This window comes from Daphnia magna, linkage group LG2 (assembly GCF_020631705.1).
Source record: "Daphnia magna isolate NIES linkage group LG2, ASM2063170v1.1, whole genome shotgun sequence".
Lineage (NCBI taxonomy): Eukaryota > Metazoa > Arthropoda > Branchiopoda > Diplostraca > Daphniidae > Daphnia > Daphnia magna.
This window is the reverse complement of record NC_059183.1, coordinates 5,569,890-5,594,196: the sequence shown is the minus strand read 5'-3', so window position 1 is coordinate 5,594,196 and position 24,307 is coordinate 5,569,890. Positions and strand designations below refer to the sequence as shown.

The following is a 24,307-nucleotide window of genomic DNA, read 5'->3' as shown; positions in this document are numbered from 1 at the left end:
TGCGAGAGGACCTCTCTCTCCCCCACCGACACGGAATTCTTTTTTCTTTCTCCTAGACATTCTTTTAACCGTTTCTTTTCTTGGTTTTAAATATGAACAGAGAAAGAGCTCCGACCGCTTTTATTTTATGTAAGAGGGGCTTTTAGTGCTGAGAGAGTCGGTCTATATTGACGATTACATCTACGAGCAGGGTGTGTGTATAGGTGTTTTTCAGAGTCAATAATCGCCCAGTTGGAGGAAGCGAAAAGAAGAAGAAACAAAATTATGTCTAGGCTAGAAGAAACACACACACACACACACAAAAAGGGGCAACATAATACCCAGACCTTGGAATAGTTTGCATACTACTATGTCGATTTTTTTTTTCTTTTTCCCTCCTCTCATTTCACTTCTCTCGGTTAACAAACTACCTGGAATTATGTTGAAAAAAAAAATGTGTCTATTCTTCTTTTACCAAACACGAGAGCATCGGAGCCGCGCGCGCTCATGCGAGAGGCGGACTCGGGCGGCTCTAAAAAACCTAAAAATATATTTAAAAAATAAAAAAAAAGCAAAAGAAATGAAAGGGAACAGCAGAGAAAGACAGAAAAAAAAAAACGCACGCCGGCTGTGTGTATGTGTGTGCGCGCTGCGTCGTAAAAATGTAAACGAGTTGTAATCTAATGTAATGATACTCTGTAATCAAGGGGGTCTTCGCGGTACGCGGTCAACTGTGATTAGCTTCATCCTGTGTTTTGCGTCTCTTGTGTGTCTGGGCCAAACAAGAAAAAAAAGGCAACATATCCCCCTCGCAGTCTCGAGCTCTTAACTCTCTTCGACAACCGCCGCGCCTCCTACCAAATTTCTACACAGCGTGGCATGTTAAACCGAATCCAATGCAATGTTTGCTTTTTCTTTTTTCTTTCGTTGTACACGTATGTGTATTCTCTTTTTCTCGTCTCTCTTTTGGTGTGTGTGTGTGTGTGTACCACCTGGCGAGAACGACGCGTCCTTACTGGGAAGCTTCAACTCGATGTCGACTTGGAAATAAAAGGCCCATTGCTTATCTTTCTCTTTGCACTGCTACACTCTTTTAGATAGACGTATCTCTTCCTATTTAGACTCTCTCGAACGCTAAAACTCGATTAGTCTCGGTGGATCGTCGTGGACGAGAGAAGAACGCTGAAAAAAAAACAAAAAAAGGGACGATATAATAAAAGAACGGAAAAATTGTTAATATAAAATCATCTGGGCTTCGATGTGGGAAAAGAATGAAACAAAAAAAAAGCGTACCCAATACGACGACATCATCGTTCCCCCTTTAAAAAAATATTTTCTTCTTAGTGAAACAAAAGAGGAACATGTATATATATATAAGAGAAAAGAAATACGACATTGTTTTGATTCCCCATTCGATATGATCAAATTACACACCTTTACCTTTTGGAAAAGAGAGCCGCAAGGCTTCTTCGTGGGAGAACAAAACGGTTCGCCATATATATCCGGACACTTTTTTTAAAAACTCCTGTTACAAAGTCCATCATCATCGAACTCGGCTATGCAGTAGAAAAAAAAAAAAAAAATTAAGGTAACACGATCCAGCAAACAGGGAATTTCAATCCTCACCGGAAAAAAAAAAAAAATGTAATCATCAAACAAAAACAATTGCTTAACACGATCAACATACTTTGCTCACGTCATTTCTTTTTGCCGGGTTTCTTAACCACCATCGTCATCATCCAGGTAGAAAAAAAAATAATAAGAATAAAAACAAGCAACAAAAATTGCATGTTTCTTTCTTTTTCTCGTGACGATGACGATGACTATCGCATTATTAGCCAAAGTGCTTGTAACACAAAAGACTTTGAACAAGAAAAAAGATGGAGGAGCGAGGATAATGCAATCGGTTACAGAGTCAGGGATCAAGGAGAGAGAGGAGAGCACGCCTTGATAACCGACAAACCCCCCCCAAAAAAAACAAAAAAAAATGGACCCGGATTGGAGGTTGGTGATGAAAAAGAAAAAAGAAAAAAAGAGGAAAGATGTGCATGTTGTTTAAGCTGAAATGCGGATGCGTGTCGCGAAAAAAGATTTTTTTTTACGACACGAGCGTAGCGTCCAGCTCCTCTTCTTTCGTTTCGGGTTGACTGGCCATCTTGCGCAACACTTTGGAAATGACCTCAGACAAGGAATCGCGAGCTCCGGGATCGAGCAAGTTGACGCAGTGCTGCTGCGTCTCGTCGTTGTGACGCAGACGCAACAGAGTGACCAAGGCCGCCTCGCAGGCCGACCGCACGGCCGTGTTCTTCTCCTTGGTTCCGTTCACCAGCTGAGGCAAGAGCACTTTCAGGAAGTCCGATGGCAGGGCAGCGTCGGCGTGACGGCCCAGATAGTGGCTCGTCTGAGCCACCAGCTGTTTCACCTCGTTGCTGGCGTGATTCAGCGTTTTGGCGAACGGCTGGCTCAGCTGGGCGGGGAACGACACCGGGCTGGTGCTCGTCATCAAATGCCTAAAGAGGAATCCGATTGCGCGGATGCTGTTGGAGACGATGGGGATCCGATCGGCGGCCAGGTAACTCAAGAGGACGCGATGCAACTTGTCCCGCCATTGGGGCGTGTAAACCTGTTCGGCCGCTTCCTTCATCGCCACAGATAGAACGGCGCTTTTACCGTGACGCAACGTCCAGTCGAGCGAAGGATCGTCGTGAATGAGGCACTCGTTGACGATCGACTCCAACTCGTCGGCGGGCAGGCGTCGCAAGAGGGCGCCCAGGCATCCGGCGGCAGCCGAACGGGTCGTATCTTCCGGGTGGGACAGCATCGTCTGCAGGGTGGCCAAGATGGATTTGCGGATGGGCTCGCTCATCTTGTCACCGGCCGGCGTGATAACGCCCCTCAGGGCTTGCAGCGACGTCTCCCTGATGGACGAGTCGTCCGTCGTCTTGATGGTCGTGTACAGCTCATTAAAGAGAGGATCGGCTCGAGTGTGGATCACAATCAAATGGCTGAGAGCCGTGGCCGCCTTGAGCCGCACCTGGCGGTTGGGATCGCTCAACGATTTGACAAACGTCGTCTGCAACTGCGGTAAGAACGGCTTCAGTAGGGCGCCCACTTTGGCCAGCAAGAGCGCCAGCGTTTCCAAAACGGCCACCTTGACACCGAAGGCGAACCGATCGCCAAGGATGCGGATAAGCGGGCCCGTGATGGCCACAACCGACGGCTTGAGAGCTTCGGGTGAAGTCAACTTGATCAGTTCGCCCAATCCTTGAGCGGCTTGTTCCTTCATTTCGGGAGGTCCGTTCAAAATGGCCTCGCGATACACGGGCAGGAGAGGGGCGATACCTTTGGCCAGGCAACAACCGGGCAAGAACGGTTGACCTTTCAGGTCACTCATGGCAAAGCGAACGGCTTGACGAAGGTCGCCGACGTGCGCCATCTGTTGGGTCGCGTCAAGAGTCTTGATGACGGAATTCAGGGCCTCGAGGGCCGGATTCAAAACGCCCGGATCGGTGTCGGTCAGCAAATGGATGAGGCCGCGAAGAAGCTGCGCCACGTACTGGCTGTAATCCGCTTTCGTGTGGGTACAAAAGCCGGCCAAAAGCGAGACGGCCGCCCGGCGCATCACCTTCTTATCCGACTTGGTCGAAGTCAAGAGCTCGTCCATGATGGCCCGGATGCCTTGCTCGTCCTGAACCGACAGCAACACCACCTGACAGTACTCCACTTCCTGAGCCTCGGTGGGCGTTCCGGCTGCAGACGTGACTGCGGAGAGAAGGGCCGGCAACAGACGGTTAAAGTGGCGAGCTAAGGCATCGCCGGCCACCGAAGCGAGAACCGACAGGGCTTTGGTGTTGACCGGTGGGGCCGTCAGATGCGGAATCAAGTAGGGCAGAACGACGCGCGGCTTGATAGCCATCACTTGACGAAGGCCGTCTAGGGCGTTCTCTCCCTGGTCCGGATCGTTGAGCGCTTCCAACATAAAGGGTAAAATGTCGTCCAGGGCTCGGCCGCCTACCGTGCTGTGAAGGCTGTCAAACGTCTTGGCAGCGGCCTGACGCACCTCGGATAGCGGGTCGCAAAGAGCCTTGCGTACGGTGGGCACTAGACTGTCGACAAAGGTCATCACCATGTCGCGGGACGTTGACGCCATAATCTCCGACAGTCCAATACAAACTCCCTTTAGAGAGTGAAAAAAAAAAAAAAGAAAGAAAAACAATTGAAATACGCCTCGCTAGTCAAAGGAAAATTTGCATTTGTTTTACCTGTCGAGTGTCGGGTTCGTCCGAATTAAGCCCGTCTTCGAGGATGGGGATGATCTCGGGCAAGACACGTTCGCCTAACTTGCGGACAAGGTCACCCAGAGTTCGAGCCGCCACCTGCCTCTTATCGTAGACGGGGCTGGCCAGGCAGCTCAACAATAAATTGAACAGGGTGGACAGGATTTCGCGCAGTGTTCTGGGCGTGTTGGTGACAACCACCTTCCACACGTGAAGCGCTGCCTGCCTGACAAGTAGAGCCACGTCAGAGCGACCCATGTAAAGGCCGGCCAAGACGCGGTTACGTCTCTCCGAACCCAACGTGGCCATGATGGCCTTGTGGGACTGCTCCGTTCCGAAATTGTCATCCTCGCTGGCCGTCTCTGTAGACATTTTGCCCGACACACCGGAAATCTTGTACAGCAAATCGCCCAGCAGCTGGATCGAGCTGTAGCGAATACGCCAATTGTCGTCGAAGAGACCCAACTCCAGCTCGGGCAATAGCAGCATGATGGCCGTATCGGCGTACATGTTGACGATGCGCTGTCCGGCGCGCAGGGCCGTGTCCCTAACAAACTCATTCTCGTCGGCGAGGGCCTTCAGTATAGACGGAATAATCTGGCTAATGTAGGGCGTAAATTCGTTCTGGAACACTCCGGGCAAGTAGATGAACATGGTTATATAGCCATCCTGTAAAAAGTATTAATTTTAGTTAATACATAGTCATCTCCCATTGTTGTTGTGCAGGGGGGTTCACAGAAACGATAAAAAAATTGTTATCCAATTAACCCCGTATTTTACTAGTTTTCCAACCAAAACACGTCTGAAATAACGGTTCGATTTTTATAGAGCTAACGTAATAAAAACAAGAAAAAAAAAATAAGACCGGGTAGCTCCCCCCCCCCTCTTTCTTTTGTTTTCCAGTCTTTTTTCAAGTTAATAGCTCGTGGGTCATTTAAACAGATTTTTAATTACCGGCCCAGCCGCGTTGGCCATCTGACCCTGTGAAGAATTCGGAACAAAAGAAGAAGAAGAAGAAAAAAAAAAAGATTCGACTCTTGCATCGAATCGAACCTCACCTTGACATGAGGGGCAATATCCTGGCGTTCGGCAGTGGCGATAATCTCGGGCATTAGTTTGTGAAGTTTGTCGACGCCCAGGCCACCCACAACTTCCGACAATCCCTGGGCGGCACCCGAGCGATCCACCGACGATGATTCGGACGTGAGTGTTTGCATCAGCCAAGGAAGCAGATCGTCAAACGAAGCTTCACCCATTCCGCGCACCATGGCGCCCAGGGCACGAGCCGACACGCTGCGCACATCCGGAACGGGGTCCAACAGCGAGGCTTTCAGACCAGGTATAATAGTTGACAGGTAGGGGCTCAAATCCTTTTGATCCGTCAGCGAATACCTATAAATCATTTAATATGTAATTCATTTACATCTTAATAATTTAGTAGACTTGCGATAACTTACATGTTGCCAATAATTTGCGCTGCCATTTTGCGCGTTTCGGTGGAACGGTCTTGGAAGGCTCGTTGTACGACGGGCATGATCAGGGCCAAAGATGGCGCGTCGATAAAGTGGACGAATTTCGTTTCCAAAAGAGTGGCCAAGCAAGAAGATGTTTTTTTGGCTGGGTCTTGAAGTGCCTCCAATAGAACGGGCACAATAGCCTGAATTTCGGGATTGCGGATGACTGAGCCGATGATCTGAAGCGCTTGAGCTCCGGCGGCCTGGACTTTGACGTGACTGTCGCCCAAAACTTCAATTAGTTTCGGGACGATTCCAGGAAGGCAGGAGGAGAGTTGTCGAGGAGCGCAATAGGCCATTGCACCTAAGAGCTCTACAGAGCCCGTCTTGGTCCTCCAAGAGTCCTGTTCCAGCGCTGCGAGTAAAGAAGGCAACACTAATTTGACACCGTGAGCGCTCAATTTGCTCATGACGGCCTTGGCCGTGTCGTCGGCTGCTTCACGGACGAATTTGTCACCGTCGCCGAAACAAAGTAGCAAATGAGGCAGAACGTGGACAACGTAGGGTTCGAAAAGACGGCCAAGCATCGAACACAGTTGCTCGAAGGCGAAGAGAGCTCCTTCGCGATGGCGGACATTCTTCTTGTTTTGAATGGCATCCGTCAAACTCGTCATGATGTCCAGTTGCTTCAACGACAAGATACCCAGGCCCTTGACGATACCAGCGATACCGTAGGCGGCACCTTTGCGATCGCCGTAGTTGTTGGAAGAGAGCAGCTTCTGAAGAAGACGCTGGACCAGAGGAGCAACTTCATCTTTGATGGCCGGAACCAAAGGCGGCAGACAATTGGCCACGGCTTCCTGGACAGGCTGCGAAGGCGTCGACAAGGCATCAACGAGTTTGTAAATAATGGGCTTGACACGAGGGTCTTCCTTTTCCAAATGGCGGGCCAGTGAGCCCATCAGAATAACGACTGACTGGCGGACCGAATCAAAGCTGCCGGACTTGGGTGCCACATCCATGAATTTCTCGAAGACGGGCAGCAATTTAGTGATGGTTTCTTTGCCGTGCTGGTCCACCATAGCAACGGCTGCGCTCAACATGTTCTTCTTGACGCTGTCCTCGCGATCGCCGAGTCCTTTAGGTACGAAGAACGACGCCAGACGGACAACAGTGACTTCGTCCATCAACGGGACCAGTCGGTAGAGGGCCAGACCAATGCCCGCTCGGGGTTGCCAAATGTCCATCGGTGGCTGCAATTCCCGACCAAAGTTATCCTTGACGGCCGGTGTCAACTCCAATCTTTCGCCATACAATTTGATGAGGCGTTTGGCTGTAGGATCCACTTCAGCCGTATTGAGCTGCAATGCGGACGCAAGGGCCTCGGCTCCAGCTGCCCTGATTGGCTCCACCATGTGGGTGACATCTTCAAGCACAAGCTCGAACATATTTTTGACGGGCTGAAGTTGGGCGGCAGCCCATAGCTGTTCGCCCTTTTCGCGGATCTCGGGAACAACATCAAACTTCGCCACCCAGAGCCTGTGATTCAGATGAGTAGTAAACGTCTTGACACGATTGCGTGTCAGGATGGGCAAAAGGACGCTCAAACTGTGCAGGCAAGCGTCACGAACAGAGTCGACGCTACTCTCGAGACCCTGGAGCAAGCAATTGATTTCCTCGTCGGTGGCCACAGCGCAACCAGGTTTCCCTGTAGCAGCGGCTGCTACCTCCAGCAAAGCCGAGTAGGCCGTTTGTTGTTCTCTGCCAGAAGCTGTACCAATCAAGTTAATGAGCAACTCCATCATCTCTTTCAATGGAAGCAAACGGGGGTTGTTCTGTGGATAAGTTTGGCCGGACTGACCGACCGATCTCAGGCCAGCGTGACGCTCAATTAGCTGGATACCCTGTGCAGCCAATGCTTCTTCTTTAGAGCTGAGCAGTTTTAAAGTACCCCGGATAAAAGGAAAGGAGTACGTGAAAGTCGGAGCGCTCAGCGGAGTGGCAGTAGCGCCAATGAGCTGCTTGAGAACACGTCGTGAGGCGTCATCTAGCGATTCAGTTTCCCACGACGGGTCCAGATCGCACATGGGCTTAACAAGACGAAGCGTGACGTGAGCAATGCTCTTAGCCAAAAGTTCCATGTCAGGTTCAAAAACTGATTTCCTCAGGTCGATCCAGAGTGGTTGGAGTAACGGAGCTGCCACTGGAGAGCCCATAGCTCGCATCATCCAGGGAATCAACTGAGTCAGCTGATTCGACAGCACGCCCGGAACGTTGTCAATGGCAGATTTCAGCATGGAACATACCTGACGGACAACGACATCCAACGCAGCGACTTTGCTTCTAACGGCACTTTCTTTCTCCAGTTGGACACGGATGGCCTCTTTTTGTTTAGGAGACATTTCGGGAGCTTTCTTCTTGCCCTCTCGTATACGTTTTTCTTCCAGTTCTCGGATGAGTTGGAGTTCTTCCATCTGCTCCTTGTACGAATAGGCTTTCGATTCGCGTTTGATATTTCGAGCAGCTTCTTCTTTCGTATTTTCCAAGACGCTTCTGTCGTAAAGTTCACCTTCTGGCGTCAAGAAAGTGAAGTAATCGTCGCGAGTGACCCTCAGCAACTCTTCTTGGCTTAACGTAGCGCTTATGGCATCCAGCACGTCTTTGATGGTTTCTTCAGGAGCTAATTTCATGAGTCCAGACAAAGATGCTTCTGGCCAAAGACCCGGTTGGTGATTCTTGATCAAGTCCTCCTTCAACTGGGCGTAGCATCGACTCACGAGGGTTTTGGGGACCTGTCCAAAGTGTTTGACGATGTAATACCAGCAAAGAGGCTGAATGGCAGCGATGGCCGGATGATGAGCGGCTTTGAAACACGCTACAGCCAATCGATTGTAATTGTCCTGAGACCGTCCCTTTAAAGAAGTGATTGTCTGCAAGCAGAATATCAGCGAATTGGCGTCCGTCTCATTCAGAGTTGCAGAAAGCACTCCAGATGTATCGCCCTCTTCGCGATTTCGGATGCCACTAACGACTTTGGCCGTGTGCAGGAAATTGGTGAACTCGGCAATCAAGGCTAGCGAACGATCGAGACTTGTTTTGATGGTAGGTGGAAGAATCTTCTTCACCGCTGAAGCTGCTCGTGTACGAAGAGTGAAATTCGGTCTGGTGAGAGCGAGAACGATCGCACGGAAGTATGGCGCCGTTTTGTCACCAATCCGTTGTTCGTGGGTGACAAAAAGCGATTCGCAAAGCAAAACCACTTCGAGCCAAGTCTCTTCGCTGTATGAAGACAACATCTTCTCGTTGACAAATAACAGTTTATCTGTATCTGAAATGATGGTCCACAAAGGACCACACTGACTTGCCGCCTGAAAATAAATTACATTTTAAAAAGAGCTCTAATGTCACAAAGGAAATTGGTGATTACCTTCTCATCTAAACTAGCGCATCGCAACAACAGCGTAGCGGCTGATAAGCCTTCCGAGACGATAGCCGCTTGTGTGGGCTGTGCAGCTGCTCGTTCCAGGGATTTCAACAAGACAGGGATCAATTCAATTCCTTGAGGCAAGCTTTCTCCGTGTAACGAGGCGGTCATGCATCGAATATACCCAGTTCTTACTGCAGGTGTGGATGTTTTCAACGCCATGCCTTTCTTAAACATTTCCATGATCGATTTTGGAATTGCAGCAGTGAACCGATTAGCCCATAAAAGCAACGAAGAAAGAGCTCGGGTAAGGGTTCCCTCGTGGACTTCTGTTTCCAGAATTTTGACAAAGTGTTCTGCGGCGTCGCAGCTTAACTGATGCGCGCCTTTCCCAGTCACACAATGCTTGCTCAAGTGACCGATACCTTCGAGAATGGAGATCTTATGCGAGGAAAGAGTCAGCTTTCCTTCTGATCCTTGCAGAACACCAAACAACAGGTTGAGCAGACTGCGAACTGCAGTTGCCTCACTGCATTGCTTGGCCAAGGCCTCTGTGGCAAAGGCTGCCTCCTCACGTGTAAGATCCTCTTTCGAGTGAAGGCATGTGGCTATTGGTTTGGCCAAATCAGCGGCATAAGCACTCAGATCGATGGATACAGAGGCAAGCACTTGACCAACACACCCAAGAATGATTTCCGGGCTTCTGAGCATAGCTTTAAGCAAAGCTGGAAGGAGCAGGCCTTTGAAATCTTCGTGCGTCAGGAGCTTCAGAAACGGCTTACACTGCTCCACGAAGTAAGCATCTGGCTTGACTTTCGTAGTGATTGCTACTTTAATGAAGGAGTCTAACAATGACCGTCTCATCGACGATAACAGCTCGGCATTCTTATTGGCTTGAACAAAACTCAAGACTGCGCAGCTCAGTACCAAAGACTGGAAAGATGTTTCAAGCTCACACAGGGCTTCCCAGTATTTCACTTCTGATCCTGGAATTTGTTTCCACCCTTGAACCAATCTTGAAAAAGTGATACAAAAATTAATATTTCAAAATCTTAAATTGAAATATTTGATTTTATACTTGTGATATGCTTTTGCAGACATCTTTTTGGATTTGGAAGCCAAAATACTGGTGTACAGACAGGATTGGGCTTCTACCAACTTCTGGAAAGGAACACCTGTACAATTTGAGGCATCTTTGAATCCCTGAACCAGTAATTTATAGGACCAATCAAAGGCAGCAAGCAGTTCCTTTGCCAAGGTTTCCCTTTATAGATAGTAGTGAAAAGCTGAAATAATAACTGTAATTTTTTAAACTTTAAAGTAAAATTTGCTTACGATGATGCAAGATTTTTATAGGCTGTAGAATACACAGCCAATGTGTTGGAAAGATGTTGAACTGTTGGTACATTGTGGTGTTTGAGTAGAATGAGTATGAAATCTTGTACCAATTTTCTTGAAGAACTCTTATGGTACCTCGGTAGAGTAAAGATTAAAACTCTACACACTCCTTTAATAACACCTTCACTAACATCTTCAGAAAAAAAAATGAGAAAAAACATACTCGTTATTTTTTTATATATCTTATACCCAAATAGCCAAAAATATAACGAGAAACTTTGAAAGATATTCTAAGCCATTTCATGGATTATTGTAAATGCTGACACTTTGAGTAAAATATGTTAATAAGGCATTCAAGGTGTTCTTGAATACTTAATATTGACTTGACATACTTCAAGATGTACAAAGGTTCTATTAATCTATAAAAATATTTTATTTTTATTTTTACCAGAAGACGTGTCGGAGAAGGCATCGTTTAGAGCTTTAAATACTTGGAAACGTTCGAGATAGCTAGCTGACTGTATCCTCAGCGGTAAATCTTTCAACGCTTTTGCTAACTAGAAAGAAAATAATTCAAGAATTGTCATGAAATGTAATTAAAAAGAAAAATCATTGATCATGTGGAGACTTACCGGTTTGTCATCCATCGTGCTACAGACAATCTATTGATAATTACAATCGATATCTAACCTTCTCTTACTGATCGATTTTCCAGGTTATGTTGATCGATTAATTGGAAACAAAATTGTGCGTGTAGAATTTTCAAAAATATTTCTTGTGAATGTGTTTGAAACAGCGTTTATTTGAAAAAAAGAAAAATACATGTGCAGTCAGCAATAGAACTATCAAGCTCCCCTGAAGATTACCAACTGCTGAAATTTCCGAATGAATAGCTAGCGGATGTTTTAGCTTTTTTCGGTTGAGAACTGTTACTGGATTCTGTTCCAGCCGCATCGCCGGGCCTGCAAAATAAAGCAAAATGTAAAATATAACAATGTTCCCGGTAAAGACAAGTGTAAACAAACATACTTGTTGAACACTTTAGGATTTATATATTTTCCAACACCAGATTGTTTGAAAGCCTTTAATTCGGCTTTAGGAATAGAAGCCTTAGCTTCCTTTAACTGCTTTTCAGCTGCTTCTAGTGCTGCTGCCCTTTCAACTACCAACTAAATAAACGCACGAAATTAGCTCATTGCTAGAATTTAATTAAGCTTACTTCATTTGTTAACCTGTTCGTCTATTTCAACGTATGGATCTGTAAATATCTGGGCAGATTCTATTAAAATTTCTTCTACGGGGCGGTCTTTGTTGTCCGTGCCAATTCGTTCCATAGCAGCTAATGTTTCCATTCCACCTACAACACGGCCGAATATGGTGTGCTTACCGTCCAGATGTTTGCACGAGCGATACGTGATAAAACTGCCGATAGAAGAGTCAATTTTATTTGCAATTTAAGCACAAAAATGTTGTAAGACAACCATTCGTACTTACAACTGAGATTTATTGGTGTTGGTTCCTGAATTGGCCATGGATAAAATACCTCGACCGGTATGAGACAGGTTCGGCTTGAATTCGTCTTCAAATGATCCTCCCCAACAAGACTCGCCACCAGTACCGGTACCAGTGGGATCACCACCTTGAATCTGTGTAACAGTTTATAAACCTCTGAAAAACATGCCACTTTATATTCATTACCATAAAATGTTTGATCGATCTATGGAACTTGGTATTATTGTAGTAGCCTTTTTTGCACAAGTTGATGAAATTTTCACAGGTTTTTGGAACCATGTCACAATGCAATTCCAGGTTAACGGGTCCAAGATTGGTGACCAACCTAACATAACCTAAAGAGAATCATTATTAAATACGTAAATACAAGATACGACGTTAATGAAGGAAAAAATAACAAGGATCTATAACCTTTTTTCTTAATGCGTTGATATCGAACAATATTTTCATCAAGAATTGCTGGTTCGTGAGTCGTTTCTGGCATCATGACCGTAGATGTAAAACCGGCAGCCACGGCACCAGTGGAATAGTGTGCCTGATACACACAAATATTTGAAAACAAAAAATAAAAAAACAAACAAATAAAGGTAAACAGACAAGGAGAGTGAAACGAGTGACCACGATTTCACACATTCATTAAAATGCTGATGAATTAATTACCGCATTAATGGAATCAGCCTTTTTTTTTACGACTACTGTCTCTTCCGGGGCTATATAGTCTTTTTCTAGTTGCTCTAGAACTCCCTTCGTTTCAGCGTTAATGTATTTGAGGCGGGCAGCAGGGTCGGTTTTTGCCCGTATTAGTTCTTAGAAATGGATGCCAAAATCATAATTGATTAAACTCATATGCTTCAATGGTAGATAAAGAAAAGGGAGATTACCTTCATTTTCTATCTTCTGATCATTTTTTACATGATGGAAATTTGCAATGTTGAATTTTTCCAGATGGGATGGATCTTGAAGTGTAATAATATCTTGACGAGTAAAAGGCTCATCAGTTAGCAATTCCTTCCAGTTCTTTGGTTTTAAATTCAGTTGCTCTACTGCTTCATAGGAGAAGACATTTCCTGTCGTTCTAATGGCCACAATGTGTGATTTGTCTGTAAATTGCTTGAACAGCACTGGGCAATGATAAACACCTTCAGCATTTTTGTAGAAATTCAGTTTGAGAAGGTGCTTGCTTTCCAATGGCTAAATGAAAAAAAAACAATAGAATCTACTGCTGTCTCACTGAGGATGATTTTAAGTAAAAAGAAATGTTATCAGTATGTAATAGAAACTCACTTTTCCTGTTACTGGATTTGTTTTGTATTTCTTCAGGTAAGGAACTATGGCAAGAAGATCAAAAACATGACCTTCAGTGTCACATAGGGGATTCTCAAAAAGTTGGAGTGACAAAGCACAATGGTCGAATGGAAGGCGACGAAAAGATGCACTGGCACTATTAGGATTGACAGGTTTCTTTCCACCATACAATGTGCTCCATTCTGTACTTGTCAAGTACCTATAAGTTTAATGAATCTATATTATTTTATATCAAGTACACCATGCAAATGTATTAAGTCCTACATTTTATCTTTTTGATGTTGTCTTTTTCCCATTTTTAGTTTAGTGTTTTGTTTTGACGGAGAAAAACGTACGGAAAAGCTTCAGCGTTAAAGAAAGTTTGTGATCAAATTATTGTGTTTGGTTGAATTTTTCTTTACTTTTCACTTTAATCGCTTTATTCACTAAACAATAAACCAAAGTAACCAGTAATCGCGAAACGAAAATCAAACGATGACATCTTCTGCTAGAATACATAGTTGCCTGATCATATGTTATTTTGCGTATTGCCAAATTTTTTTTTACATTTGAAAATCGAAAATTCTCAAATCGCAAAATTCGTAATGAATCATGGAAAAAAACTCTGAATCTTTATCTCTGATTGACTCAAAGAAATCACAAATAAGAAATATTGACAATGCACACGACATGCGTATAAAGATTTTGTTGAACGCTGCGTGCATGCTGCATGCGTTTAATCCAACAAAAATAATTTCCTAACATTTATTTTGATGAAATTCTTTTAGATGAATAAAATAAATGTGTTTTAGACTTAAAGCAAACGAGCGTGTTACCTTCATGAAGAAGCAAGAAAAACACTGTTTCCGTTATTTATAACTTAAAAACAAAGCAGCCTAAGATGTAGGATAGCAGAATCTCCACCCATGCTGATAAAAGGTTAGAAAACGTCGAGTTATGTAGATGCGAGCAGTATATGTAGTTAGAAAATGCATTATACATCAAGAAATCGGATGGCTACAAGAAAAGTCCGGGCGTATAAAGAAAACATGCAGGCCTTTAAGGAAGATAAGCGTGTCTTCTATGGTCTCATGCCTTGCATCCATTAATTATGCAGTCAGAGGTGTGCAGAATGCATATTTAAGCGACCAGGGTTCGCTGCGCTAGAAACGGAGGATATCGTAGATCCTGTCGTCTTATCGAAGGTAACGAATCAGACAGAAACTTAGTTAACCTCAGCAACATTTTTTTACGATGCCAACACAATCTGATGCCATCTGCTTTAGCTATCGGATCGTATACTTGATGGCTGACTTGGATGAACTCTTGACAAATATTAATACAAGTTATTCGATGGCTATCGACGTGTTTCGGGAGGTTCAGGTATAGAGGCCTACAAATCGTTTCGACCAGTTCCACTATGTATAGACAGACTAGTAAAACGATGAAGTGGCATAGCCGTTTCTATGGAAATGTTTCCCTTCCTGTGTATTTTCACACTCACATTTAACTCGGATGGGTGGGTCGACAGTAACTTATTTTCCTTTCTTCCTTCCTTTAAGCCACTCTTACAGTCAAACATCGTTAGTAAAAACAAAAAGACGGAGATTGAACGTTCGAAAAAAATTAGAAATAATTAATGTGGTAGCGTAACAAATTTAAGAAAATTTTGTTTAAAAAAAAATTATTAAAATCTTTTCGTTTTTATGCGATGACCCCTTTCTTTTTCATGTTTTTGAGCTAAACGAAAATTAAAAGGGCGTCTTCTGTGCACGAACAAGTCGAACTGGAAACCTCCTGCGATTCATCCGGACGTCTGAGCCATTTGCCATGGCATTCAACGTTAGTTAATGAAGTCCATCGGGTAATTCTACCTGGCACACCGTGACCACCGCAACGACCGCCCAGGTAGTCACGGGTAGCCCTGTGTTCGCATCGGACGCAAACGACGCCACCTGCACAGCATCAAAATCAATAACAATCCAGACGAAAACGAGATTCTGATTTTCATGATCTTAGAGGATAGCAACAATAATTGAATTACCGTCAAGCAAAGAGTTGAAGACTTTCTCTTTATGGCAGGCCTTGGATACTTTGGTTAGCTCGAAAGTCACGCAGTAACTGAATAATGCAGCAAAAACCGTTGGATTTTATGGATATTTAGCATGTCGTAAATATGCATAGGTTGTAGGCTATAGCTAATCGTAATGTTTTGCATAGAAAAGAGTTCTCTTAACACATTGGTTCCTCACTCGTTGGTGGAGTCTTCCGAATGCTCCTGGGCTAGCTCGGCGTTGCGGAAGCGGAGATTCTTGCGGATGTCGTGGCTATCGTTCATCCGACGACTGGCACCAAACGAAGCTGGCAGCAGCATGGCCATCTCTGTTCGTGACGAGAATGCAAGTTAGTGAACAGTATACAAAGACATTGAGCGAAATGGGTCGAGAAATACATCCGCAGAGCGTAAATGATTAACTGATGTGCTGACCCAAAATTTCCTTTCTTTTCCGACCCCACCATTTGTCCATATTCTAAGGTGTACAGTGTGTTTGGTAAAATGAACCGGAACACGTTTCTTTCTCGCGTTTTCTTCTGGCCCAACGTTGACGCATTGTTTTCAACTATGACAGTGCATCCGTCACAGTCGAATATATTAACTTACCAAAACAGAAAATAGCCAAACACAAAAGAGTAGGCCAGTTGAATGGCGGAGAAATGTAATATACACATATTATATGGACAGTATCCCGTTCCAACGTTTGTGGAATGAAATCGCGTGTTTATACAAGCTAAGAATATGAAGGAAAAATACGGGCATAATCCCGTTAACTGTATAGGCCTATATAATAGTAACACACACCTGCAGCGAGGGCTGATGCTCATCTCCGTGCGTGTTGCACTTCAATTAAATTACCTGTAGGATAACACTCGCACGAGTGTGTCATTTTGTGTAGGTATTAACGTCTGTTTTCTCTCCGTATTACATATAAAATCCATACGAGCAAAGAGTAAATACACATTCATGTATATGTACGCAATAAGTTGATGGAACGCGGAAATGCGTTGAAAAGATGTGATGGATCGAGTTGCCCCACTGCGCAACCCTTTCTAAACGGTTACGTGTGGATGTTATCCGACAAGTTAAGAGAAGCGACTCGTCAAAGACGGCGGGAGATCGCTAGAAGAACAACAAAAAAAGTTGGGAGTTCACCTGCTGGGTTTCTTTGCTGTAAACAACAGAGACAACAAGAATCCGGCTGAAGAGAAAACGGAAAACTTTTGGACGTTGTTTACAGAAGATCTAAAGTCGTATAATACATTCCAATTGGAATTTATTATTCTGAGCATAATTTGATAAGAAAAGGAGATAGAGACGACAAAAGACGGGAATTCTCTTTTTCTTGTTTACTTCCTTGATCGAATGATAATTTCTTAAATATCAATCGGGCGCTATGAGCTTTTCATTGTTAAATACAATGGACGGGATTCTTTTATCTTTGATCAAATGCAAAGGAACAATCTAACAAAAGACGTAGACAATGAAATTGAGAATTGGAAAGGATCTTTCTGTTTTTGGGATTTCTTATCAAATTTAAATTTTATATCATCGCACCCAAATAACCCTCCTGTACAATAGCCCCTCTCCTTATTCGGCACTCATTGCCAGAAAAGAAAAAGAAAAAAAAGGCTTGTAAATATTGTATAGACAAAAGGCATATTCATTTTTGAATGGGCAATAAAAAAAAATTGTATTGGAGGCCTCGAGGGCCGTACGGTTTTGGGCTACTTTCGTGATATATTCTAACTGGAATTTTTTTATTTTTACGATGCCCTTTGCGACCCAGGGTGTGTATATAGGGGCATTCCGAGTTTGTGTCAGTAGGTCATTGCTTCGTCATTTCTGAGCTATGCAACTGCTGTTATTTTCCATTTTATCCTATGTATAGGTGACCATGACCCCCATCATTAGCTTTCATCTCCATTTTATGCCAATAGACGGTAGACTTAACGCATGCACATTTCTATGGACTTCTGCGGACCAGCAGCTCCGTATACACGGTCAAAAAATAATGACTCTTCCGGCGAGTATATAAATGTCGATGAGAAAATGACGAATTCTTTTTGCATCATACGCTAGATAATAGGCTCTATGCGCTGTGCTCATAGATCATCAGACCATCCTTCTTGCTCAAGCCAGCCCGGAACGAAGAGGGCAGTAGAGCGTTGACACGAAGAGCGACATCAGCAACGCTGCGCATCCGATTGTTCCCAGTCCAATTACTATCGTCCTAAAGTAGAATGTTAGAAAGCGCAGCGGATCCCACGCCCCTATCTATATAGTCAAGCTAATACTGTTTTATACTTCAGACTGCAAAGTAAAAAGAGATCAGCTTCTAGGTGGTGCTAGTGTTACAACGATTACAAAGACATGTTCCGGTTTGTTTGGATCATAGTTTTCAAGAAACACCGACGTCTGCTGCGCGGTAGATTGTCAGACGTTGTTCTATGTCTGGAACACACACGGTTTACGTCATCATTGTTCTCTTGAACGCCAGCGCATCATTCCGCCCAATTATCTCGTCGGGATAAGAGAGAGCGCCCTGTTAGCTGTATCGATCAACTGCTTTTCTCTAGCAATCGTGAAAATCGTGATTCAACCCCTCGTTTTGTCCGAAATAGTCCCCCACAACCTTACTCTAGAGTATTTTGAAAAAAAAAAAAATACAAATTGAAGTATATCAGTGAAACTCCAAAATAGGCTCAGTATACTCGACATGGCAGGCGGATGAGAGCGGAAGCAAATAACGAGGACCGAGAAATGATGCCGAGCTTCGCTTAGCAACTATCACGTTCTCGCTAGTGATCTAATGTTATATAGACCCTATATTTAGACGTTCTTTTACCCGTACTATCAACTAGCAATTGATTCGTTTGTTTTTTTTGTTTACCTTTCAAAGCGGCTTTGTGGTGGGTCGATTTGTTAGTCCCGCATTGCGACGTTCCTTGGCAGCCTCTTTTCTGAAGGGTCGGCGGGCAACTCTTACCTGTTTTTATTACCGTTAAAAATCGAAAAAAAAAAAAAATTGATGATCATCAATTAGAATATTTTAAATTGGCTTAAGAATCGATTACCGCCACGACTGGGTTCCATCGCGATAACTCGCGTACGTTCTTGGCTGCCGGAACCGCATTGGTTGTCGCATTCTGACCACGGTCCCCATTCTGATACTTGGCAGTCTTGCACTATAGGTTTAAAACAAATGAATATCATTATTCGGTTACATAGTGATGAAGTCTGACCTATTTCACGAAATGGGAGGGAAATGATAATTTTTGGGAAACTTTGGATTTTGTTTTTATTTATTAGAGTCTTGTTGAAGGAAAGAAAGAAAACAAGTGGCAAGAGGGATGGAATCAAATTAAGACCCAAAATACGCCAGTGGCGACGGAGATGTTGAAAACACCGCAGTTCCAGGGGCGAACGTGTGAGCAAAGGCGGCCAGCAAGAAAAGCAAAGTTGTGTTGGGTGTTTATCAATGCCCCAAGTTGTAAGATCAGCCCCTCCTATACATCCGTTGGTTTTTTTTCCTTGTAGTTTGGCCATACCCCAAACCCCTCTAATTTTCTCTTACTTTCTACTGACGAAAATAAAGAGCAACTTCCCCAAATTACTACAGCAAGACATTTCGTCTAAATACGAATCCCCCCCCCCCACGAAAAAGATAAAAACAGTAGAAGAAAAAAATGTGAATCGCTTATTATTCGAAAAGCCCGAATTGTACGATGTTGAAGGGAGGATACGGTCCAGTGTTGACGTGAGAACGATATAGGGAAACACATAGCATCAGAGGGGAGAAGAAATAAATTCAAGTTGACGAGACGGAGAAAAGCTTGTAAAATATAAGATACTATACAAGAAAATGTAAGGAAAAAAAAAAAAAACAAATCACAAGAACAAGGAAAAAAAAAAAAAGTCTTCTCGGTGGGGGTTGATTTCAACGGACCCGACCCCCCTTGTACCGTGGCCGTTCTTCTTCCGCATCTTTATCTTTCGCTCTATCCGAAAAGGGCCCCAAACCAGCAACCGGTTTCTTTTTTAGTGATACACACACGCGAGGGATGCGGACACACATCGAATATATATATATGTAAAATGCCATTGATACTCTGTATAACCCTCGAAAGGGACGAACAGCCAATAGATCACTAGACGGAATCGAACAACAACTCTCCGTTATTGGATGATGTTACGTACACCGGTAACCGTAACAACGATGAAAACATGGCTGCTGTATATGCAACTGCTTTATACAAATGCAATTTCACCATGAACGATGAAAATGCCAATATATGTACATAGTTTTGAGGGGGCAATCCTGGAGAAAGGCAACCGAGAGGGGAGGTCAAAAACGAGGATGCAGCGAACATTCCGTTGCGACAACATTCCCCCTTTCCATTGCCTCGGAAAAAGAGAGAAAACAATTGAAAAAGATACGCGTACTAAAAAGAAAAAAGAGCCGGCAAAATGCAAAAGACAAAAGGAGAAAAAGAATTCAGGTCGGTCAAGTGAAATAAAAATGTCAGGTGATTTATGGATATGAAACAAAAGCTATGCAGGTCCTCGAGGACAACCGTTTAAACGACGGTATACAGAGAAAAAGAAAACGATTGTTTGTGAAGAGTAGAACGCATATTTCTGCATGAGAACTGCCGAACCCATCAGTTAAACGGATTTTTACAATTTCTCATCCACTTTAACTGGTGGAAATAGCCTTTTTACGAGACTTCGTTTTAATCTGTTTGATGTATCGGCATTTCCTAATCGTAGCGTTGAATGAATTTTCAATACTGAGCGTTCGAAATTGATATGGAAATATGTCGAAAAAGACCTTCAAGTTATCAAGTCGTTTGAATTTTCCTCTTTCCCGCATTTAGCGACCAATTATCGACCAGAAGTTGATTGTCTCCGCTCCGTTGATTACGATGATTCGTCGTCCTCGATATATACAGCAGCGCCACTAAAAAGTCATAAAGCTATTTGCTAGCGTGTCGTGTTTCTTTGGCCGTGGCCGGAAGACCGTGACGATCAAATCGATGTTATTAGATCCACCCAATTACACACCTAGCCACACAACTCGCCGTGTGATTTTGTATTTCCCACCGACCGCATTTCGTCCTTCAATTGTTCTACCGACATTTCCGTTCTCTCTTTGCCATTTTTCTTGCTACTGTCGTTGGCCTCGATTTCAATGTCCGTGAAATTGAACAATAAAAACAAATAGCTGGAAAACAAAACAAAATGAATGATGGAACGGGGATGTTTACCTCCACACGTCTGGCGATAATCGGGACAGCAGTCGTTCAACTTGAGACACGCGTGATCGCAATAACACGGCGTGTCACGCAGATCTTCGATGATGGCGTTTTGGGGTGTTTTCTGGACGACGCAACTGGCGTCGCGTCCCGTGCAACACAATCCAGCTTCCTTGCAACTGCCCAGGCTGTGAGCTGGACGAACGAGAAACAAGAGCAAAATAACTTTGCCCACTCGGGCGGCGTTGGCCATCGACGACATCATCCTCCAACTTGTTTTCCGGTTCAAATGGATGTCTGTGTACATCTGCCCACCGTCTCGGCGCTAGTGCGACTGGAGCATAGAAGCTTACACTGACGGACTGGGCCACACGGTCCAGTCATATACCCAACCCCTCCTTTTTATTTTATTTGGCTTGCCTCCTCCCTTCGTCTCCTTGACTCTCTTTTTTTTTTTTTTTCTTCGAGCTTCTTCAGCCCACAAAAATAAGAACCATCCCCCCTCCGTCAATCCATCAGCTCTTTTCGTTTTTCTTTCTCATTTCTAGTCACCTTTCTAACCACCCCTCTTCGAAAAACACACACACAAGAGACGGTTTTTTTTTGTTTTGTTTTTTGGTTTATTTGCCCGCCCTCTAAAAAGTCCAAACGGAATACGTGATGAACCTGGACCGCACTTCATTTCCTCTGCGCGCGCGCGCGCGCAGGCATTCACATATTTCCTCCGTGCATCTCTTTCGTTTCGGTGATGGCTGGTGTTTTTTGATCTATCGATAGGGTTGAAAAAAAATTTTCCGATGTGGGTTGAATACAAACAAAAAGGACATTCATATTTTTTTTTTGTTCCATGGCGTTCGAGAGTATCATCTTCTGTTTATGACTGTCAATGTTTCTATTTATTTTTCATTCCTCGAGCTGGGATTTGCTTTTTATCATCGAAATATATCGTATAAACACACTTTACATTTATATGTTGTTTAGGTGCCTGTGAGCATATCGCCGGGCATCCCATTTAGACAGGATACAAGAAAAAAAAATAAATGGGGAGGCTGAGTTTCGAACTCGAAGCCCATCACACATTCCAATCAAACCTGAGCCAACGGAGCCGGGGTAGAGGATATTTCAATGTCCAAATAATTTTTTTTTTTCTCTGAGAAAAAAGAGCGTTTGATCACCTGCTTTGATTGCGTCTCATACAACAAGGATAGGCACATGTTACCTATTTGTTAACAGCTGCACTACTGATGCTACTGATCTGGTTGCCGGAATACATCGGGGCTTTGCGGTCGGGTCAACTGAGAACCTAACACACGACAGAATCTTTTTTCTTTCTTTTTTTTTTACACTGTCGGCTCTTTCCATGTAGAGAAGATGCGAAGGCCGTCTCTGCTTACAAAAAATAAATCAATTCATTCGTGTGATGGCATTTACAAGTTGAATCAAACGGAATTGATACCCCTGAAAAGGGAGATGGATGCCGGCCAGCTTGTCTGCAATCAGGCATACACGATGCCGTCAATGTGCTAAAGAATATTTGGCTGAGAAGAGAGAGACCAATGTGTTATCAAGATGAAATCCTCTTGCATGTACACCAAAGCTCTTCCTATGGTGATGCCTTTTTACATTGAATCGTTCCGTCTATCTACTGAATTAGACAGCGTTGCTGAATAGAGTGTAAATAGAGCCGATGTTAGCTATCAACATGTTTTCCCTTTTTTGGGGTGTAGTTTAATGAGGGCGTTTCGGGCGGTAGAGAAAATTGAACTTAAACGGAATGGGATAGGCGACTAGCGTCCTAAAACGAGAAAGCGAAAACGAAGGAAATGGGACGTGGAAAGAGAAATGATAAGTATATATTAAAAGAAGAGAGGACAAATAAAGGAGAATTTCATTACCACGTGTGCTGGCTTGGTGTCGTCGGACGCTTGATGATAATCCGGCTTGTGAGAGTCTCCCAAGTCTTTTACGTATCGATCGCAGTGCATATAGAACGAAAAGAACTGTACAGCATCCGATAGGTTTTTCACGTAGCCTGTTCTATAGATTGGCTGTATCTTTGAAAAATTGCGTTAGAATCCCCTTAGGTTTTTTGATTCTCTAGTCTTCACGTTTTGTTTGATTTCATTAGCCAAACTCGAATTGATTTTTTCCCACGTCTACAAATGGCAACGAGTGATAATAAAAAGAAAATTTCGTTTCTATTTGCCCGCAATTTTCATTTTTTAAAAACTTGATTATCGTCTTTTCAAATTTTAAATTTGGTGACGTGATCCTGCCTCGTTTGCAAATTTTCGGTTGGATACATCACACACGTATTTGAGACGCTCCACTGGCAGCCAAGGATTTCAAATCATTGATCTTTTTGTTAATTCCTGATAAGACTTGCAACGCAGAATCTCGAGGATTTAATGGATGCATATTGTCCACGGCAAACTTGCAAGAGCGGATTGAGAACCAAATAAAGTCGAACTATTAAATGAACGAAATAAGTTGGAGATTTGAAATCCGTTACTTCGTCATTCGTTCTCTGTTTTATATAATCTTTCTTGATTTCTTAGTTTCTTTTTTAGGCCTTTCTCTGCGGCTTAAGGCTCGTTTAATACACAGCTCTGGATGGGAGTATTTAAATTCGGCATGATCGCGCGCTTTTTTTTTTTCAATTATTTTTTTATGCTTGTCTCGTGAAGCGCAACATTCATTTGGAGGTCTCTGTCAGTTCCATTCACATTTCATCGTCAGAGACGGCGACCGAAGCGAAATCGTAAAAAGAAATCTCACAAAAATAGGACTTGGATTGAATTATAGAGAGAAGGTCGGCATCTCCTCGACGACCATTTCTGTTAAATTCAAATTTACTTGGACCAAAAATAGAAAGAGATTATTCAAAATCTCGCAATAATTAGCGACGGTAGGTAATAATTCGGAGAAATCGGCAATGCATAAATGCAACGTTTTCAAGGCGATCCTCGAGACGTTGTAAAATGTCGAGGAAAATGTTTGCTCTTGACACCGTCTGTATATTAGAAGGTAACGTATATTCTATGGAATTGTATCTAGAGTCTCTCATCGATGGCCATGAATCCGTCGGTGCACCTGAGGGATAGTCTGATGACTCGTCCGTGATGGGCGTCGCGTTCACAGAAAGATTTTTAAAAAGCCTTTCTTTAGTATTGAATTTACTTTTACTTTTATGAGCTCCATGTTTTTTTTTTGGACGTTACCTTGTCTTCTACTTTAGTACTCGCCGCAGGTGCGTTTATTATAGTCGAACGAAACTGCACGTACATGACGACGGACTGAAATGGGGTCGTCGTGGACGAGTGTATAGTTGAAATCAAAGTAGATTCGGGGCAGCATTTAAACAACGATACGTTGGGGGGAAACCAAGTGATGTTTTCTATCAGTATTAGACTTGTAATCTGGATTACGTGGTAACAAAACAAACACGTGAGAGGACGTTAAGTATACGCAACCTGAAGACCTATGAACCCATAGCTGTTAGTCAACGTAAATAGACCTAGATATATGGCAGATTAGAGGACGAAGTTTGCAATGATACGCATAGAAATAATTGATCAGTCTATCAAGAAATTTATAATTCATTTCTAGGCTAGCTATTATTTAATTTCTGCAATCCATAGTTTGTTTCCTTCCCAATTTGTTTTGTAACACATGATGGGATGAATATGTAGCCGAGGTATGAACGCCCTGCTGTTGAACGAAAG

At 43.6% G+C, this 24,307-nt stretch overlaps 3 protein-coding genes and 1 long non-coding RNA gene across 4 annotated transcripts; all 4 read right to left on the bottom strand.

Moving 5' to 3' along the window:
• Positions 1-1,585: 1,585 nt before the first annotated feature.
• LOC116915330 (eIF-2-alpha kinase activator GCN1) lies at positions 1,586-11,172 on the bottom strand. Its single transcript, XM_045170361.1, has 9 exons — positions 11,105-11,172; positions 10,921-11,029; positions 10,470-10,665; positions 10,213-10,398; positions 9,138-10,149; positions 5,714-9,078; positions 5,315-5,648; positions 4,242-4,925; positions 1,586-4,156 (listed from the first exon to the last, which is right to left on the bottom strand). The coding sequence occupies exons 1-9, from the start codon at positions 11,117-11,119 to the stop codon at positions 2,078-2,080; spliced, it is 7,980 nt and encodes a 2,659-aa protein (XP_045026296.1). The 5' UTR covers positions 11,120-11,172; the 3' UTR covers positions 1,586-2,077.
• Positions 11,173-11,254: 82 nt separating this feature from the next.
• LOC116915392 (RING-type E3 ubiquitin-protein ligase PPIL2) lies at positions 11,255-13,780 on the bottom strand. Its single transcript, XM_032920509.2, has 10 exons — positions 13,554-13,780; positions 13,269-13,488; positions 12,866-13,175; positions 12,645-12,790; positions 12,396-12,519; positions 12,171-12,319; positions 11,967-12,118; positions 11,705-11,894; positions 11,502-11,641; positions 11,255-11,434 (listed from the first exon to the last, which is right to left on the bottom strand). Exons 1-10 carry the CDS (start codon positions 13,583-13,585, stop codon positions 11,335-11,337), a joined length of 1,563 nt encoding a protein of 520 aa, XP_032776400.2. The 5' UTR covers positions 13,586-13,780; the 3' UTR covers positions 11,255-11,334.
• Positions 13,781-14,725: 945 nt separating this feature from the next.
• On the bottom strand, positions 14,726-20,944 carry LOC116915434 (somatomedin-B and thrombospondin type-1 domain-containing protein). The gene is made up of 6 exons (XM_032920572.2): positions 20,595-20,944; positions 18,402-18,512; positions 18,218-18,313; positions 15,521-15,650; positions 15,313-15,389; positions 14,726-15,223 (listed from the first exon to the last, which is right to left on the bottom strand). Exons 1-6 carry the CDS (start codon positions 20,887-20,889, stop codon positions 15,009-15,011), a joined length of 924 nt encoding a protein of 307 aa, XP_032776463.1. The 5' UTR covers positions 20,890-20,944; the 3' UTR covers positions 14,726-15,008.
• A 356-nt stretch (positions 20,945-21,300) lies between these two features.
• Positions 21,301-22,331, bottom strand: LOC116915594. Its single transcript, XR_006643886.1, has 3 exons — positions 22,039-22,331; positions 21,802-21,968; positions 21,301-21,732 (listed from the first exon to the last, which is right to left on the bottom strand). It is a non-coding gene; the product is annotated as an uncharacterized LOC116915594 (long non-coding RNA).
• Positions 22,332-24,307: the final 1,976 nt, after the last annotated feature.